At 40.3% G+C, this 21,236-nt stretch overlaps 1 protein-coding gene across 2 annotated transcripts in view; it reads right to left on the bottom strand.

Annotated features, from left to right (window-relative positions):
* Positions 1–530: 530 nt before the first annotated feature.
* LOC134664539 (phosphatidylinositol 4-kinase beta) overlaps positions 531–21,236 on the bottom strand; it is an 82,144-nt gene continuing 61,438 nt past the window's right edge. For both annotated transcript variants that reach the window (XM_063521237.1, XM_063521238.1), the window contains exons 3-10: positions 18,531–18,731; positions 9,834–10,097; positions 9,278–9,439; positions 8,541–8,774; positions 7,748–7,926; positions 6,339–6,450; positions 5,006–5,147; positions 531–4,379 (exon numbers count right to left, since the gene is read on the bottom strand). In XM_063521237.1, the coding sequence (XP_063377307.1) occupies positions 4,198–4,379; positions 5,006–5,147; positions 6,339–6,450; positions 7,748–7,926; positions 8,541–8,774; positions 9,278–9,439; positions 9,834–10,097; positions 18,531–18,731 (1,476 nt within the window). In that variant the 3' untranslated portion in view covers positions 531–4,197. The remainder of the gene's footprint in view (positions 4,380–5,005; positions 5,148–6,338; positions 6,451–7,747; positions 7,927–8,540; positions 8,775–9,277; positions 9,440–9,833; positions 10,098–18,530; positions 18,732–21,236) is intronic.

Genomic DNA, 21,236 nt, shown 5'->3' with positions numbered 1-21,236 from the left:
ATGTCATTGTTATATTACAAATTTGTCACGGAAAATATCTTGCGATGATTTCGAGATTGGCGAAATGCACGATTATTATATTTTAAAGTGTAATAAATTCGCATTCTCATGTACAATGTAATAAATTCGCATTCTCATGTACAATGTAATAAATTCGCATTCGCATTCTCTCTGAAACCACTGCAGGTAGCTTAAAAAACGACAATTCACCGTTTAATGTTGAATTTAAACAACCGTCCACTGTACAGTTATAATAACTTTTTTTTTGTTTCTCCATTATTGCACAAAAAAGTTCACAGACGCGTGTCTCAAGCGGATGGCACTCGCGCTCGCAGTGGTCCCAACCGGTCCGAGATATCGTGTCCGTGAGCAGTGTCTATGTGTGCGTTGCTCGAGCGCGCTTTGTATGTAGATTGATTTCTGTACCTATCTGTTTTGTGCTGTTACGAAAAACGCAGTGGAATTCAATCGCGTCTATAAAAGAATAAATAGGTTTACCGGGATATACAAAATTACAATAAAACACGAAATAAAAAATCGTGATATATATTTTAAAAAATTAAGATAAACATTATAGTACTTAAAATTATCTGTACACTTTGATAAATAAATTGGAATAAATTTTGACGAAAATTACTAACATTGGACTTTGGATGTTATGTTTCTTAACTGGAATTGGTAATTATTATCATTATCGAATTATCAAGCAAATACTATTCTATTTACAAGTTCAATTTATCTAGAAAACGAATATAATGAGACTATATTAAGAGTAAAATATTAAAGGTACATCAGATATAAGCTATCTACATGTTCAATATCTCAACAGCGACAAAATTCGCGCAAAAATACAATTCGACACATAACCGTACTCACAGTCCAGATTGTTTCACAAAAATATAACTATCAAACGACAAATCCGGAGGAAAAACGATCATTTCACACTTAACATAAAATGTACCTTTTCTTTAGGCGCTTAAGGTTTATTTTTTGATATGTAAAATGACTGTTTTTCCTCTGTACTTAATTTGCAAATGTACTATCAAAAAGGGACAGCACACTCCAAACACAATCACATATTTGGGAGATTTTACTGAAGTCATTTATATAATTCAATATAAACCATTTGGTTTTCTATATCAAAAGGTACCTTATAACAACTACATAAGGTACGTTTTGATATTTGAAAGTGACATTGTATTCCTGAAGTCTGGTAATGTTTGAATTATACAATGGCCCTTTTAATTGCCATGTTATATGTTAATTCTATTACAATAGGAAAAGAGTGAATATCAGGGAAATCGTGAATATATCGAAAAATATCGGCATCTCTTTTCTGCTCAGTAATAATTTGGCAACATTTTCCTTCCACACTACGCTAAGCTTATTTACGAAACAATCCCAACATAATTCAATCACGTACGAGAAAACTAAATATTTATTCTGTGTAACAAAGTAATGCGCAATTTATCCCTTTAGTACAGATACCAGAAGCCTATCTAGCGCACCGCGGCTCGCTACAACATCAAACAACAACCGTCCGTCCTTACAACAGGAATCATAACATTACATATATATGCATGCTGGCACAATTTTATATCTACTCGTCCAATTTCAGTGATGCTATCTAATTTATCAACAATATTCCGATACACACCATGCGTCCATCCGCGAATGCTTTGGCTTTCCTATTTAGAACCTGCGTTTCATAAATTCATCGTACACAATTAATTTCAATATACATCGTTAAAACTTATACAAGGATAAGAAACCTAAATCTAAACCGCTTCATGCTCGAACATCAGTCTTCTCAATGCGAAAATTATCATAATTTTGTTAATATATTATATACAGGGTGTCCGAAAGTGAGGGGTGGGTGCGGCCCCGGTCGGTCGGACGCTACACTACGGCTACGGACGGGCGCCGGGGGGCCGCTGAGCAACGAACTAAACAAGAGAACGACTGACACCTGGATGTGGGCCCGCGCAGACCTTAGAGGGAGGCGAACGGAGAGGATTTATCATTTTTTATCGCTTTAAAGGCTAATACTTAAGAAAATTGATATTTTTAACATCAACGTACCTGTTTCTAAAAAGAACGAACAAAGGAATCAATTCTAGCTTGATACCGCTGCAATGCGCAATATACTGATATGTTCCTGATTTGAGTTCTGTTGCATTTTGATTCTTGTGTGTGTTATAATATGGTTCAATTTGCAAGTTATCCGTTCTCTACTCTGTAGGTCTGCGCCGGCCCTATGGCACTAACTACAGAGCCGCTCGCGGCTCGAAACGTCGAACATGATCGACGGACTCGTCAATACGTTCGAAAACAACGCAGTACCTTAACACGTTAACTGTCCCATACAAAATGATATGACAAAGTCATACGGCCAAGTGTGCTTTCACTTTAAAGTTGTGAACCCATAGTGGAAGCACGGACTCCTGAACAAAGCTTCAAGACCCCACATCGGGGGCACCCGGACAGGAAACGTGTTAAGTTACCAGTCAATAATATGTACACGTATTTATACTCCTTTTCATGGCATAAGTCACACACCTGCATACATATTTATGACTATGTTATTACTGCGTTCCTCATCAGAGCAGAATGACCTCGTAAGTCTCTGCGAAGATGTAACTTAATAATATTTCCTACATCGGAACATTCTGTCTTTTACTAATCAAAATGGGATAGGGATTAAGTCTAAATATTTTAAACCATGGATTAAACTAGACTGTTATAATCTATTTGTGTTTATAATTCTGTTAAGTCGGATAATATTGACTCGTTATATCGAAAGTAGCTTGAAAAACGTTAGAAAAATCTAAACCAATTTTAAAACTAAGTGAATAAATGTATGATATTCGATGGAATGGAATCTAGTGTCAATTTCGCATTCAAATATTCTATCTACATCACTCAGATATTTTGTCAGAGTCCAAATATACATTGAGTATAGCCTCCTAAGGCCCAGCCATACAAAAGAAAAATCCAGAATTTGCCACTGAAATTTGAACCTTTAGTGCATGGAATAGAGTTGATTTTGGTTTTGTTTGAAAATTATACGAAACAAAACAAATGCGACTCTGTTCCAATTGAATATGATTTAAATTTCATCGAACTGAATAAGTACTATAGGTAGGACCTTGGGCCTTAGGAGGATAGTATAGCCGTATTACAATTTGAAAGGTTAGAAGTGTGGTCTAATACAAAAACAGCCTAGTATTTGACTACTTGTCATAGTTATTGTGGAATGGAGTTTTTATTAAGTACCTCAATATAAACAAGGTAAAGATGATATACTAATAAACTTATAAGTTTGATTTTGTTTGAGCTCGGCGCTGATATTTGATAATTAAGTTGTTTTGTGTCATTTTAGAAAAAAAATTAAGATTTACATGAAGGCTTTTACAATTATTAGTTATTTATTTTTATGCAATCTTTAATAGACGATGTTCCTTTCAAATTGTATTTTTTTATTGTCAATACCGTTAAGATATTACGACAGTTTCACTCGGGATTCTCCTATTTTCACGGCAAGATTTTCTTTTCGACACTACTACAAATTTGTGACACGCATCGAACGAAATCGTGTGAATGGTCGATACGTCCGAAAGTCGCGTGACGACGTTACGTATTCTACTAAACTCACACGAATTCGTCCGATACCTTGGGACACGATTACAACCTCGAGCCACTTCGCTCGGCAAAAGAACAGTTGATAAGGTTATTAAATTCAGGGCAAAAGAACAGTTGATAAGGTTATTTAAATGCTTGCAGGAGGGGGTCTCTTTGTTTCCCCTAAAGGTTTCAGTCATAATGTATTGTTAGTCATATTATTATTAGCCATAAAACTGAAACCGTTAACTTTTCAGGATTTTTGTAAGGTTATCCTATAGATAGGTCAGGTTTGTTTTATGGCAATCCTGAAAAGTGACGCGTTTCTGAACCAAATTAATTATGACTAACGAAAATGCGGGCAAACAACACATTATTATGACTTAAAACTTTTTGGGAAACCAAGGGACCCCCTTCCCGCGAACATTTAAATAACCTTATCAACTGCTCTTTTGCCTTGCATATTCGAGCGAGGCAAATAGACGAACGAGCGAAGCGGCTCGAGGTTGTAATCGTGTCCCAAGGTATCGGACGAATGTCTCACGGGAGATTGTCAGTTTAATGTGTGGTGTGGTATTAGAGTATCCCGTTGGTGTAGTACTGGTAGTTGTCGTAGAGGCGGGTGGAGAGGGAGTGCAGCGCGTCGCGCACCAGGCGGTCCACGAGCGCCTGCAGCTGCGGCTCCGTGCGGCCCAAGTGGAAGCGCGCGCGGAACCCCGACACCGCCGTGCTGCTGCGCAGGCAGGCCAGCTGCCCGCCTGAGGACAAACAATACTTATTAATATGACTTGAAACCTCCAAAAAATGCATTCCTAACACCACAAATACGGGCAGCGCACTTAGGGTCCGTCTAAGGCAAAGGTTCTTAACAATTCGATGACCGTTTGACAACATCTCTTTTTGGCCAAGGACCACCTTACTATTTGGAATCAAATACCTATGACGTTGACGAAGTCACCGGGTGTGGTCGTTATTAAATATGCGGATTTAGGTTTTTTTTTTTATAAAAAGATAAAATTTAACAGAAGGTACAAAATTGAGGTTAAAACGTATCACAAAAAAACGCAATGCGAAACGATCTCATATAACATGTAATATATGGACAATCAAAAACCCCTGGAACATTAAATATTGTAAAGCTTCTAGACTGATCTCCAAACTTTTTTACCTGAAGGCCATATTGCCCCTCAAAAACTTTCGTGCGGGCCCCCGTAGGTTTCTGCGCCGGGGGAGGGTGTCCGGTTGCTGCCGTCAGGAACAGTTGGACGCTGAACCCCTGGAGCCTGCTCCCGCGGGCCGGACCGTGGGCACTCGGTTTGGGGTGCTTTGGGTGTCGGCGGGCCGGGGTTGGGAGATCCCTGTACTAGAGTATAAATGTACTCACACATGCGCATCAGCTCGACGATGTGTATGATCTGGTCGCAGTGCTTGCGCGCCGCGATGAGCCCGCGCAGCATCAGGATCTTGAAGTATCCGAACATGTCCGAGTTCTCGCCGTCCATCACCTCCACGAACTCTTGCGTCAACTGCAATGCCATTAGACACTTGTTACGAAACAAAGGTTTACTATTATAGTTCGTTTTTTTTAGCATTAGAAAGAACTTCGCAGAAGTAAGCTTGTGGTTCCAAATCCGGCACTTTTAGCGGTAATAATTTGAAGTAAATTATATGTATTGACCGTGCTACATTAGATAATGCAATAATTATTAACAATTAAAGAGCCTGATAAAAACTGTACGCTTACTTCTGTGGAGTTCTTTCTAATGCTAAAAAAAACGAAGTATAGGGTAGGTCATATAGGGTGACTGCTATAGTTATTGGCCAATAACTAGCCACCCTTAACCCTTCGTATGTCTAAGCACTGGTCAGTGCGAATGAATTTAAACCTATTGTATTAAAAGAGTAAATTTAAATTCATGCGTACTGATCAGTACACATACGAAGGGTTAATAGTAACGTTTCAATTGGCTTGTTTCTTTCTGCTTTGTAAGGAGTAAGGCCAATTACTATATACTGGCCAATAACTAAAGCAGTCACCCTAGTCATAACACCCTAGAGCAGAGGTCTCAAACTATAGTTCGTTTTTATTAGCATTAGAAAGAACTTGAGAGAATCCAGAAAGCGATCTTGACAGGTCTTTTAATTGAAAAACACTTTTTAAAAATCAGTAACTATTACTTTTGAAAGGAGAAGAATATAAATGATCGTTTTAGATTCATAATTGTTACATATTTGCCGTAACTTATTTTTAAAATGTGCTTTTCAATTAAAATACACATCAAGATTGTTTACCTTATTTCTAATGCTATAAAAAACGAACTATACGGTCGGAACTGGCTCGCCTATTTGACCAGCGAAATAGAAGTGCAGGCTGTGGCCCTCAGATCAAAAAGATTGAAGTTAAAGTGTATTAAAAGTAATTCCTAATTAGTGATAAAACAACATGAACCTGATATAGCATGCGTATAGAGCAGCGGTCGGCCACAAGCGGCCCGCGAGCCTCCTTGGCTTGTATATTTTGTATGTAATATTAACAAACGACAATGTCTGCCAAAGTCACATATATTACCAAAGTACGGCCCGCGTCAACTTCGTAAACTACTATGTGGCCCTTGGCTTCTAAAAGGTTGCCGACCGCTGGTGTAAAGTATTTACAATCTTCTTTATGCAAATATAAACAATCAATACGTCATCAACTTGTAATTCGTTATACATACCTTAAAAGGTGAACTCTCAAATCCCAGGTTCTTGGGTGAAATGGAGAAAATAAATCCAAAGTCGATATGGATAATGTGTCCCGCACTGTCCAGCAAAATGTTTCCGTTATGTCTGAAATTAAAACATTACTAACTATAGGTAAATAATATTCAGAGAAGCTGGAGAAGCTGAAAACTAAACTACGTAATGTAAACTACGAGTATGTGAGGTGTGCAATAAAGAGTAGTATTGTATTAAATAAAAAATAAAATAAATAAATAAATATTATAGGACATTCTTACACAGATTGACTAAGTCCCACAGTAAGCTCAATAAGGCTTGTGTTGTGGGTACTCAGAAAACGATATATATATAATATACAAATACATAGAAAACACCCATGACTCAGGAACAAATATCTGTATCGTCATACAAATAAATGCCCTTACTGGGATTCGAACCCAGGACCATCGGCTTCGCAGGCAGGGTTACTACCAACTAGGCCAGACCGGTCGTCAAACAACAACAATGGTATTGTAACATCAATGGTGTTGTTACTGATGGAGCGTTTTTATACTTGATGAAGATTTATAATTGTATATATAACGGTTATGGGGCTGTCCATGAATCGATTTTTGACCCCCCCCCCCCCCTAAAATCATCCAAACATCATGCTTCGAATGACCCCGTTCCTCCTACGTCATGCTACCATCATCCGATGTCCAGACCCCCCCCCCCCCCATTGAAATGACGTAATTTATGAATAGCCCCTATTCAAATTTATTAAAAAATTACGTTATCAGCGATTATCGTAGAAAGATCTGAATAATATCGGGAATAATGACGATAATCCAAGACAACCTTTGGACCACTGAACCGGAGTAGTTGTTAATACCCAACGGAAAAAGAGGGATGAGTTTAGCGTGTATATCTAACTGTTGCATCGTAGCTCCCAAACGGAAAAAAACAATATTAGTACAGTTTTCTTAAACCGATTTTTTGTTGAACCGAAGATGGTTTATAGATAAGTTTCAATTCAGTACAGTGAAATTATTCTAACATCACATATTTAACAGTTACAAATTGACCCTTATGGAGCATTCCACGGGCTGTCCCGTACAAACGCATTGTATTTCCTGTGTTGCGACTTTTTTCTCGGCATTTAAAGCAGGCGATTATTTTTCTGTGTATATTTTTGACTACTTGTCATAGAAAAGGAAACTCTTACACCTTTAAATCTTCAGAAACTTCGCGTTTGTACGGGACAACGGTAGACAATTTCATGGAATGCCCCTTATATATAATTATGACTTTAAGGCTATTAGTTAAACGGTAGAACTTAGCATCATATCTATAAGGGTGAATTCATAACTGTCAAATATGTGACGTTAGAATAATTTGACTGTAGATGGCACTATTAAAATGTTACCTGTCCTTGAGCTGCAGCAGGTAGCTGGTGAGCGCGTACGCGGCCGCGGACTGCACGAAGTTGTTCTGCGCGCGCATGAAGCCCTCGCTGGTGGGCGGCCCGTGCTCCAGCTCCAGCCACGCGCGCAGCGACTTGCCCGACTGCTTCTTGATTTGGTGCAGTGACACTGAGTTTAGTACCTGGAGAATACGAGTGCAAGGTTAGAAACAGTTGTCTATAATCGTAAGTGAAGTATGCCAATGGTCGTGTTCACGACCTAGTCGAGTAACCGTATCAATGGGTTGGCAACTGTCAAAGGTTTTCATAGATGGCGCCATCATAGCCTGCCCCTTTTTCTATGAGATTTGGCTTAAAGGGCATAAAATACCAATAAAAAATAATTGACACAATTGTAGGGATTGACAGGGCACGCTATGCTAAGCCCTGTAGCCCGGGCGTAAGAATACGGCTACGGTAGCCCCTGCCTGTCGTAAAAGGCAACTAAACGCAGTTCTCGGGGTCGGAGACGGTCGCAGCTAGGGACTGCGACTGAAAAAAGAGGGAACCCACAAAGGAGGATAACGCTAGGTCGGCACTGGCGCGTTCATTGGAGATCCCAAAGCCGTCCGAAATGCGCCAAGGAGGACAACTGGGAGGTTTTTAGTCGGTGAAAATCCGACATAACCTCCGCACTGTCCTTGCAGTGCGAAGGTATCCACAATGGATTTTCCTCACAATAAAAAAAGGTCAAGCTACGCTGGCGCCATCTGCTAAATACTTCGACCGGCCAATCCCATTAATGAATGACACTCACCGGTTGAATGAGACCCGACTCCTTATCCAAACACAGGATCTCGTAAGGGTGCAACTTGAGCGGCACTCTCTCCAAGTCCCAAACAGCTTGAAGTCTTCGCAGCAGTTGTGCGGCGAGCATCTCTTGTCGAAGGTCGTCGCCGACCTTCACGATGCAGCCGAGGAGCCGCCAGCCCGCCAGGGACCCGTAGGGGGAGGAGGAGCGCATGCGCGCGAGCTTACTTTCCCAGGACTCCTGAATAACAAAAATATGTTTAAAATATTGTGGATTGGTGCACGAGGTAGTTGGTCTATCTTGTTTGGCGTCTACACGAGCTATTTCGACAAATAAGTTTCTGTTGTTACTTAAGATCCGGGACGTTACTCTCAGCCAGATTACACAGTTATTATGATGTGTTTACATTGGGCTATGCTTGAGGCTCTTTATGGAGGCAGTTTAAAAAATGAGAACATCCGCTGAAGAACTAAAATAACCACCATAGTTGGTAGAACTCTACGGCGGTAGTGGCATTATGTGGGCCACATAACCCGAAATTAAGATAGTTGTTGGGGCATCCCGAAGTGGTCAACACAGGAAAGCGTAGCGCCTGGCTTTAGCAAGGTTAACAGATGATAAGGACCGCTGGGATGCGGTAGATGCAGTACCTATTAGAAGTATCGCAATTTGCGGCGACTGGTGGGCTAAAAATGGCACCTCCAAGTTCAGCAGTTGAGTCATGTGGCTTTATAGATAGATACCTTGAGCGCGAGCGCGGAGGGGTCGGCGGGGTCGTGGCGGAAGGTGTTGGGCGGCGGCGCGGCCGTGGCGTCGGCCAGCCGCCGCCGCACCTCGCCCGCGCCCACCGCCAGCGACTCCCGCGAGCCCGCCGACGACGCCGACAGCGCTGATACCGCTGACACCTGCGGAATAACAACATACATTACGTTCAGTTGATTTAGCGCTCTGTATCTACTCGAGTCATGGATTTTATGGTGCGTTAAGATTTGACGAATTTTAGACTGGATCCCACAGACAAACTGGGTAGGTATACCTACAGTTTTGAGGGACAATTTAACGAGCATGAGTTTATAAGTAAATACTTCATCATCATCCTCCTAGCGTTTGTCCCGTACTGTGACGGGGTCCGCTTTCCTACTTTTCTCCTTCCACTTCGCCCTATGCGGATAAACCGATATCCAATCGGTTTCCGCTAACCCACAGGCGTTTAAATCTTCGGCGATGACGTTACGCCACCCCTACCTTGATGTAAAGTAGGTACTAATACTTAGTTAAATAAAATAAATATGTAGTAACCTGTGAAACGCTGTCCGGCTGCGGCGCTCTCGCCGGGTACTGGCTCAAATCCTCATCATCATGACTCCAACAATCTCCAGCATCAACATCGTCCAGCGCCGAGTACAGGGACAGCGCGGGCCACTCCGGCACGAGGTTCTCCTCGCTCTTCGTGTGCCGGATGGGGGGAGAGTGGGGCGCGGGCGGCGCCGGTGGGAGTAGACGGGGGGGAAGTGGTTCGTGGCCCTCTGTTTCTAGCACTTCCACGTACATTATGTAGGGGGCCTGCAACAAGACAAATACTAAGATAAGTATGCCGTCTCCTATAACCAATTGGTTATCCCAATCACCCTAGTAACAGTTGAAATCAAAATACTAGTAACGTTAATGGACCTACCAACAATACCAACATAAATGATGTCCCACTGTCCTACAGTGAAAGAATTTAAATACTCGTACTTGGGGTCGATAATCAGCAACGATGGTAAAATTGATAGAGACTCATAGAACCACAGTAGGCTGGAAGAAGTGGAAGCAGTTGAGCGGTGTTATGTGTGCTAACAGAATGCCTTTAAAAATAAAGGGTAAATTATATAAAACCGCAGTACGACCCGCCATACTTTATGGAACTGAATGCTGGGCATCAACAAATCAACACGTTCAAAAACTGCATACAACAGAGATGCGCATACTTCGCTGGTCAGCTGGAGTCACCCGGAGGGATAGGATCCGTAAGGAATACGTGAGAGGCAGTTTTAAAATCGCTCCTATTGAAGAAAAGCTAAAGGAAAAGCGACTACGCTGGTACGGCCACGCACTCAGACGGCCATCTGATCACATGGTGCGAGTGGCATTGGATCTACTAGTACCAATGACGAAACGGGGCCGTGGAAGACGCCCTGCTACTTGGCTGACAACAGTCCAGTTGAAATGACCTGAAAAACTCAAATATTGACGCCGGAACTGCACAAAATCGTCCTGTGTGGAGAAAGAGGACAAGGAGAGCCGACCCCAGATAATGGGAAAAGGCTTAGGTTGAAGAAGAAGTTAATGGACCTACCAACAATATGGTTCATTTTATTTTAATTGTAATAACAATAACTACAAAAATACTCGACTCAAAATTTGCTTATGATTATTAGAAGGCATCAGGCGGTTTGTTTGTGACTTTTCCGTTCACTGTTCTTAATTTAGACGAATCCTCATACGGGTAAAACGGATCAAGCTCGATTTACAAACACGCGGCTCCAGCTAATTCACAAACTGTGCCAAATGACTCAGCGATGCTTTTTCGCTTATATGTTCATGCAAGACGGACGCTGACACATTTATTTCGTTACCATTTTCGTAATATTCTATATACATACTTAATTGCTCTTGACTTCGATTTAGTTATAAAGTTCTCTGATAGCTCCTCTACACGATGGGCCAACGCCGGCCACTTCAAGGGACGCAGCCATGCGGTAAAATGAGATAGCAATATCACTTGCTCCTTCTAACGCATAAATGCGTCCCTCGGAGTGGCCGGCGTTGGCCCATCGTGTTGAGGAGCCATAAGATTCACTTTAAGTTTGACCAGTTATTTCAACTGCAATAAAATGTATGCAACAACAGATTCTATCCGTTAGATAATGACTTTCCATTAGATAATATGTTAAGTGGTATTTAACCGATCTCTACAAGGAAAGGAATGTGTCAGTCAAGAATCAACACAAATGTCGGAAGCGAGAGGGATGAGAAAATGTATTGCGTTACACGCAATGTGCGCAGCATACAATGTTGTTTCCTGTTGAATCACGGTCCCGAGCTTTATAAACATTGTTAACAACATTACATGGTAGGTAAATTCATGTGCGCTGACGGAAACAATTGAGTAAATAGAAGTATGTATTTTGCGTCTCTGTACGTGAAAACTTCAGTCACACCTTTAGCACTACTTCTTTCAACCGTGTTTCGGATCTACATATTATCAGGCGTGGTTCACTCCGCGATTTCGTCGCTTTGCTAACAGGTAGCTAAAAGTACATCCGTTACAAACCAATTTTGGTGGCTAGCCATAAGCCGCGCGTGGCGCTGTCGCAAATATATCAAGGCCATATCTGTCCTGATCGTAACAGACGCGTTTTGTTAGAGAGTGAGTCTTCTGTGTGAGAGTGAGTGGCTCGGCCATGTGGAGAGGATGGGAGAGGATCGTGCGGCTAAAAGAGCTTATCTGGGGCGACCAACTGAGAGACGTCCGGTCGGAAGGCCTAGGTACAGATGGATCGACGAGGTCCAGAAAGACCTATGTGGCATGCAAGCGACTGAATGGCGTCAGATCGCACAGGAAAGGAACGAATGGCGCAATCTAGTGTCGGAGGCCAAGATCCACTTCGGGTCGCTGAGCCAGCGAAGTAAGTAGTAAGTAGTGAGTCTTCTGTACCTAGTACTATTATTTATTCAGTGATATTATAGAGTAGAAAGCTGTAGTCCCAAATTGTTGCGTTTGTGAGTTGTGTGAGCATTTCAGCCGTTTCTCTGCCTTTAATAGCACATACAAACACCCAGGCTTCCTCGCAAGTTTTATGGTTGCAGTAAATGCCGCCCATCCCATTCATCGCCTTTATTTCCGCTACTAATGTTTTTATTTTATACCTATAGGTACATTTATTTTGTGATAATAATAACATTAGTAAACATTATTTTATGCATCATAAATACTTAATACGATACAATACAAACTTTAAAGGCCTGTCAACCAACAATTATCTAATTAAAATAAATTCATATTATAACTATAAACCGCGAAAATCGAAGTTCGCAAACTGCGGGGATTTTTCTCTGTCACTCTAATTACGCCTTCATTAGAGTAAAAGAGAAAGATCCCCGCGATTTGCGAATTTCGGTTTTCGCGGTAGCCGCTCAGACACTATTACCATACCTAAGTAAATACTTACCCCCTTATTCATAAACGTCTACTAAAGTTGACAAGGCGGCGATAATAATCGTTTGTCCCTTTAGTTTCCATCAATACGTCGGAAAGAGACAAACGATTATTATCGGCTTGTCAACTTTAGTAGACGTTTATGAATAAGGGGGTAAATAATTATGATAAAATATATTCTCATCAGTATCTTCGTCATCAAATAAATTACTGGGTTATAATAATCGGTGAATCTAATCGTAATATGCCCCAGAACATACTTGCTAAATAGGCCGATCCCTGTCCTAAATTCCTTCTGTCGACTCGCATCGGCGACAGCTAGGGAGCCCTGTTTCGTAGGGAGGGGACCATTTTAGTAGGTAGAACCTAAAAATAGAATGCTCTTACCGAATTCTGTTAATTAATGGGTACCAAGAGTTATATAAAGCTGCTGGGAGCGCGATTGTAATGTAAAACACCGGTATTTAATTATTTAACAACTAACAAGTAACCTAAACGAGTGTTGTAGCTGTACTCGTAGACTGTAGACGGTAGAAAGTTCTGCTGTGAAACGTGATAGGATTGGCAAGGCGAAGTTTGCTCGTAAGGGGCTATTCATAAATTACGTGATTTCAAATTAGGGGGGAAGGGTCTGGATATCGGATGATGGTAGCATGACGTGTGAGGAAACGGGGTCATTCGAAGCATGATATTTTGGATGATTTTAGGAGGGAGGGGGGTTAAAAATCTATGACGTAATTCATGGACAACGGATCGATACTAGAGCTTCTGAAATCAATTCCTTATGGTGGAAGATCGTGCCGTTTTTTTATCAGACTTCATGGCCACCAAAAAATAGGTCTCCAAACCCATAGCGTGGATGTTTTGTCTGTTATATAGACGTTAAAAGCCAATGATAAAAGTCAATCTTGAATTATTCACGGTTAGTAACGACGGGGTCGATATAAGTCTAATAAATTTAATGATAAAAGGTCATTTTTGCAGCATCCGAATTGGCAAAAATATGGATAACCATAAATATAACCTTCTGAAAATGCAATAAAGGAGCAAAAAAATGTAGATACCTATCAGTAAAATAAGGAAACTGAACACTAACATAAAATAACTCTTAACGATAGAATGTATACAAATTATACTTCTATATAATAGCGAATAGCGACTGGTATATAGAAATAGAATGATTTTATTGATTTTTCATCCTCAAAGTGAAGCCACGAAACAACATTTGTACTGATAGTTTTTTTTTTTAAATACTGTCAACAAGTATTCAATAAAATTCCAAGATACGGATCCAATCCCAGCGCAGTTCCTGCGTGTCGTGAATGGTATCGCTCAATCAGCTGAAGGTCGACCGGTCACCGGATCCGTAATTCGGTCCGCGAAAGTCGATCAAGCGCTAGATCGATTGTAATAGTTTTAAATTACTCGAGGTAAACGTTTAGGGCCACTTTTTAAAACGCGGGAAAAAAAATTGTTAATAAATGGTTTCCACCTTGCGTTTGTGTTGACACAATTGCATGTGAAACCTTTGTCTGCTGGTAAATGGATGATTTATAACGATAGGTACGAGCGCGTCGGTTAAGAGTAAAATAATTGCTGGGCTGTATAGCAGTGCAGCTTCCAAAACTTAGGCCGTGGGTTCAATCGGACACCCACTCGTACCGACAAGTTCCTCAGAGGTAACGTAGCCATAAAATATCATTTATATCTAAGCACTTGCCCTTTGGTGAAGGAAAAGACACAACAAACACGACAAATCCAAGTAGTTTTCCCCCTCTGTGTGATCGCTTTTGTAAAAACCAATCCTTGGAATTAAGATCCTTTCGGATGCAACCAAGATAACGCCATGTTGGAGCGTGCCAGGTTAAGTGAGTTAAAAGAGCGTAAGTGCAATGTCCAAAAACGAATAGTTAGTTCGAACAAAATATTATCTGAATTAAATTATAATTGTCGTCCTTTATCTACACATAGACATATCTTTATAATGGTACTCTTAAGAGATATCGTCACACTTGATTACGATTATGAATTCAAGACATTACGCATTTACATCTTGTTGGTTCCGAGTACGTTTTGCACAGAGAGGAATCGTATAAATCAACCTGCCAGGAAAGTCAACCCGATGTGCAAATAATCCCGTAGTAAGCCGTGTGCTTCTTGGCTGGATTTACAATCCGCTCTGTGACTATATTAACACAGGCATCAGCCACAGAAAAGCACTAAGTACAAACGTACAACGTCGAGCAAACTTTACGTTTACAGGAAAATACCCTAGATACTCTCTCTGACGAATAAATCATACTTTTGGTGTCCACTGAGCGCTAACTACATTACATAGTAATTACAACGCCAAACAATCTGACTGAGCAAAACAAACACGGAAAATAGTGCAGTCATGTTTCTGAGTTCGGTACCGAATACCAGTTACGAATAGTATGAATGCCTGTTCTAGTATTATATATTAAGAAAAAAAAACCTGGTTCTAAGGTCGCAACAGAATACGTTTCTTATCGTATAATCGATGCAATAAAACTTGGCATTAACCGGATCTCGTGATAAATTGTAATACATATTATTATGCAAGGTAATTCCGAAACCATTGTTTCGAACGTGATATTGATCACACGTAAGAAATAAATAAATAAATATTATAGGACATTCTTACACAGATTGACCAAGCCCCACAGTAAGCTCAAGAAGGCTTGTGTTGTGGGTACTCAGACAACGATATATATAATATATAAATACTTAAATACATATAGAAAACAACCATGACTCAGGAACAAATGTCTGTGTTATCACACAAATAAATGCCCTTACTGGGATTCGAACCCAGGACCATCGGCTTCACAGGCAGGGTCACTACCCACTAGGCCAGACCGGTCGTCAAAAACATTCACGAGCTTATAGCTTCTATAAAAAATGGGGTTGGTTTGTTTTACAGTTTCCATGGCTAGTTTTAATTGCCAAATAGAACAAAGTATTAAGTTTAAATTAAGAAGACTATGACACTGTAATAAAGTTCACGTAAAGTCAGTTAACTGTGACGTCGAAGTCCTGTGACTTCGAAAAGAAGTTGGTTTATTATTCACCAGTACCTTACTGTTAACTGGTCAATAATAAATCAACTTTTCTTTTTCTTTTTACCAGACTAATTAAGTACTTCTTGAAATATGTTCAGATTAAAACATCGACGGTCTTAGCCGAATAGATTTTATTTGCTATTTCATGATTTTTTCGTCACCTTGAAGACATTATTAGACATTAATAGGTCCTATATAATAAACAATAAACATACTGTGCGAAATATCACATGAGATAGAGACGAGACAAAATTGGAGTTTTCTTTACAAACTGTCAGTGATATGTATGCAGGTACTAAGATATAGCGAGAGTGGAAAACAGGGTTCCTCGGAACATGGTTGGTACCCACGTACGTAATGCAGTAAAACCATTAGAAAGGCGCGTCGTACTAAGCAGAAAATGTACCATGGCGCCGGTGAAATTGTTCACATAACAACTTAACTACCTTACATTATTGCAAGTTCGCTCAGTGCGAGTCTTCTTATTTGCTATTTTGCTTAATTAAGTTATTAACTAAATAATTGGTTGCCGGATAATTTTAAACATATGTACTCGTAAGTTCCTCCCATTTGTGATACGCGGCAGATTGGCATTTACTTAATAGGTATTCGTTTTTGTTAATAATATTTAGCAAGTAAGTACAATCAGCAGCAGAAGTTGCTAAGCGGGCCAGGTGTTCAAAAGGATCGTCAACAAATCACAGTTTGTTGTCAAGAGAATACGAGTAAGAGCGTGTCAAGGTAATTTTGAACACCTCGCCCGCTTAGCAACTTCTGCTGCTACATTTAATATCATTCTCAGCTTTTTGTTGTCTTTGTCATTTGGGTAAATAACTTCAAAATTAACTTGAATAGATAACTTATATTACGAAAGGTTACGAATGGAATTTCAGGAGATAAGAACGACAAAACATTACGAATGATTTACTATGCATAATAAGTGACACCATTTGTTGATTTATATTTAACAGCTATCAGAGCGCGTCAGAAAAGCGATTACAGGCATTACAGAATTATGATAACAATCATGCGTAAAAACCAAAACTGCGTGCAGAAAAACGTGGCATATAATTTACTTACACATTTAACTCTTTTATAGGCAATTGAGCACACCGAACAACTGACAGTAAATTACAATTCTATAAATCTACTATGTAGGTCATTTAACACTACAGCCTGAGTGCCTGCTGATTACTGACGCGACTATTTTGGTTTATGAGGTCTATCAGACAATACGGAGTAAGTAAGTAGCGTAGGATGCACAGCGATTGTATTTCTGTATCTAAACGTGCAATGTGCTAGTGTCAACCCAGAGTGCCTCTGCGACTCTTGGGCTTAATTATAAGATTCTAATTACAGTAGTCGTTGAGGCGTAACGTAGCCAACTGTTTCAGCAATTTGTATTAAACGGGCCGCGATTTGGCCGCGAAAGACGTCAACTGACGCGCACGGTTACAATTTAATATAAATTCTGTATTACACACGACGCGGGTCGACTGTAATCGTGCACATCAGTTGACGTCTTTGGCGTGGTGTTCAAAAATTTAAAGTGCACATCTAAAAATAAATAAAAATAAAATAAGCTGTGTGGTAAGCTTGTCTGGAAGAGATCGCTTTTTAGCGATAAGACCGCCTGTTGTTTACCTCTGCCTGTATTTCTGTTTTCTTTTGTATTGTATTGTAAGCCGTTATTGCTGCTCTACAGTGATAACAATATTAAGTATTTCTTTTACGACGATTGAATTTTGTAACAGCAGCTTGTCTTTTGACAAAGGCCTCCTCTAAAGATTGTCATTTGTCCCTATCGCTTGCAAGAGTACACATCTACATGCCTACTGAAAAAAAAGATACATTCAATCAAACTGTTACATCACTGCATTCTCAGAAATACATTTGTAACTATAACACGTGCAAGCAAAGTTTACAAAATATCAACTAGTTTAAAATATTATATTGTATTTCGCCTTGCGGTAATAGGAACTATGTTGCAACAGCAATCAAAGTTGATAAAACACGGACGAACCGCCGGCTCGTGTTTCAAACTTCGACCGTCTCTCAACAAGTCGATTACTGCGGTAGGTACTATGGTAGTCGCTTTCTATGTCTAGACGTTGGTACTTAACTATAGTGCAATTTGTGGCTCGTAAGAATGTCCATTAATCTGAGGAACTTGTTGTACTCATATTCATTATTATATATATAGATTATAGCTCTATTGAGTCCAGTGTATCGGTCCTATCCACACTGCAATCGCGAGGCAACGAAGCTACTTAATGGGAAAGACACCTGACAATTTGATTGGTAGAAATGCCATCCTGTAGAGATTCACCTATTTACGTTTTGTTTTTGCCGGCCTTCCCCATTCAGTTCTGAAGCTACGCCACGGCAGACGATGTAGTCGAATATGTTAGCAAGACCTGACACGAGCTGTGGGTGTTCCAGCTACGTTCGCACCATCACGTGCACAACAGCTCGTTCGTGATGCGCGTTCCGCGGGTAAGGATATCGGGAGTTTCGTGGGAATCTTCCGGATCCTACACCGGAATAGGTGTAGCAGAAAAAACGCAGTAGAAAACTGTGTGGTGAAAATGGCTTTTACCTTTTAAGATTATTATTACCTATTGTATGTATGTTAGTCTACAAGTAATTTATGGGTTTGCCTGAAAATAAATCATATTTGCTTTGAGGCAGTCTTTGTCTTCTTTGTCTTACCTTGTCCTTGCTGTTGAGCACGGCCGCAGCCTGCGAAGGTATCCTCAGCACGTGGTGCGGGCGCTGGTGCAGCGGCAACCACACCCTGGCCGGCAGGTTGAGGTCCAGCGAAGCGAGCTCGGCCCTGAGCCGTCCGTTTCTTCGCTCTTTGTCTTGCACTCCGGCCAGCCTTCGACCGATGCTCGTGAGGGCGTTGAGAAACTGTAGACAATGGTTGTTCAATGTTAACGTTTATTAAACAAAGTAAAGTTATTATTAGTAACTTAGTAACTAAACATACGTATTCACACGATTGTTTAGAAGGCAGTGCTGGTCGTACTCGTAAAGGTCGTGCAAGAAATATTTTTTCTCAAAAATGGACGGCAAAGTCGACTTTGCCGTCTAAAAAATAGGTAGCGCCAGTGGCGTGCCTACGGTTTCGGAGTAAGGCAAGCCGAAAGATATGTTTTCGTAATAAATGTCCAATCTCACTTTGAACTCAAATGAATAATGAATGAATTTGCTAGCGTAAGTATCGCGGCGAGCTATCAAAGCGCACAGGGCATACTAGGTACCACTATAACTACTAGATAGAATTTTACAAACATATCAGAGGGCCCACTTTCTTTTTCTGTTACCCTAATTGTAATTACGCCTTAATTCGAGTAAACCAACAATCCTTGTATTTTGTAAACGGCTGTACAAAATTTTCTCTTAATGCGACTGACTTTTCTGAGAATACACAAGTTGGGTGTTGGTTTTGACGCTGACATGATATCCCGTTTTTCTACAAAGTTTAACGATTTTACCTTGCCTTCGTTGAGAAATATATGGACGCATCTCATACCGTCACAAGGAACAACTTCATCAATTGTTAACACTTATAAACGTCACAACAAACGAACAAAGCCTCATTCACTACATAATTCAAATTCACTTAAATAAATTGACCTTTCGTTACTTCCGACTCGACTAAATAACAATACACTTGAAGTAAACGCGTGGCCGTGCGAACTTATGCAGCTAACTTCACACCAAAAGCCAGGCTTACATCGCCTTATAAAATTGCTATACATACCAACAAATAGTTACATCGTTGTATGGCGGTTTGTAGGCTAAGAGCGCCTAGAGCGGGACGAATAAGCAAGCTCGGTTGCAAGCCAACGAGTGCGAGCAGGATAGCTAGAACATTCTACGCCTGATTTCTTTCGCGCGGACGAGGCGCCACCGCGGCAAAAATTTGCAACACGCTGGCGCCGCGGTCCGCGCGCCTGTTGTTAGAATTTAATAATACGGGTTAATTTGGCGCGCGGTTTAAAAATAATGTATATTGATTATTGATCTTATCGCTACGTAATTTCGGCAAGGCAACTAAGGCAAGCCCGGCTTTTGGGCTTCTATGGAAGTACCGCCATTGGGTAGCGCGTAGTTTATGGTCAGTCAAAAATTAAAAAGTTAAAAACATTGCAGTCTCGATTTTGGGACTGCAATGTTGCATACAAATTCCATTATTTGTCGAGTTCCAAACTTTTTAAAAGTTGAAATGGCCATATCAAATGAAGGCACAGGCCCATTAAACAGCCAAACAGATGATTAGTACCGCGACTATTTAGCTGTCTCAAATAGGCTGGCGGATTTTCGGTAGAAAAATACACTTCTATTATTTTATTAAAAAAATAAAAAGGCGGCAAGGGCTTTTTTCTGTGAAAATATATAGGTAAGAACGTTGCTTTTGTAAAATATTTCTATGACATTTATATTTCTTGCACCATTTTTGAGAAAAGCACTATATATGACTCGGCTGGAAGGCTACTTGCTGGCTTCGGATTCAATTAAACGGACGCCCAAGGTCGTCCGTTTAAAACGAATCCTCAGCCTGCACGTAGCTACTTCCGAGCCTCGACAATAATGTACTATTGCTAGTTCAATTTTCCAACTTCTTATTGTAGTGGTTGACACTAAGATGGTATACAATACTCATACTTTTGTTCAATGTTTAGTAAGAAAAGATAACTATATTTGCAGCTGCAACATTATATTTTAATTAGCACGAAGGGCGCGAGTTGCCTTGAAAGGTACGAGTACATGGCCATAAAAACTCAAATACGGCAAGGAAATGCAAATTGGTTGTCATGTTACAGTAGGAGCCTCAAAAATAATAATTTGATACTCGTTTTCTGTTTGTTGGTGTTGAAACATTTGTTTAGCATGTCCATATTTGACAGTAATGTTATGAGTGTTATGACAGCATACAAGGCCTATAGTATGTATTATTACTTAATCTCTAATATCAGCGCGTTTGTCCACCTACACCAAAATGTCAATGACACAAAAGTTCATGAACACAAAACAGTGATTGATTGACACAAAATACGATTGAAAAGCTGGCGATTTGAACGACGGTACTTATATAATAATTTGATTTAATTTTGCCTGCCGTATGTTAAACATTAATGTGGCACCAAAGTGGGATGTCTCCAGCCAGAAATAATAGATATGTGCAAAGGAATACTCTCCAGTACTCGTGCGCTAGAAAGGAATTTAAACGCAGAAACGAGTAGTTTATAAAATATTACACTACATCTTATAAAACAAAGTCCATCGCCGCGTCTAGTTGTCACGTTCGCGATAAGTTCAAAACTACTGAACGGATTTTCATGGGGTTTTCACCAATCAATAGAGGGATTCTTGAGGAAGGTTTAGGACTTAGGTGTATAATTTGTTAAG

The sequence above is a fragment of the Cydia fagiglandana genome, chromosome 5 (genome assembly GCF_963556715.1).
Source record: "Cydia fagiglandana chromosome 5, ilCydFagi1.1, whole genome shotgun sequence".
Classification (NCBI taxonomy): domain Eukaryota; kingdom Metazoa; phylum Arthropoda; class Insecta; order Lepidoptera; family Tortricidae; genus Cydia; species Cydia fagiglandana.
The sequence above is the reverse complement of the archived record's forward strand: the minus strand, read 5'-3'. Positions and strand labels throughout refer to the sequence as shown.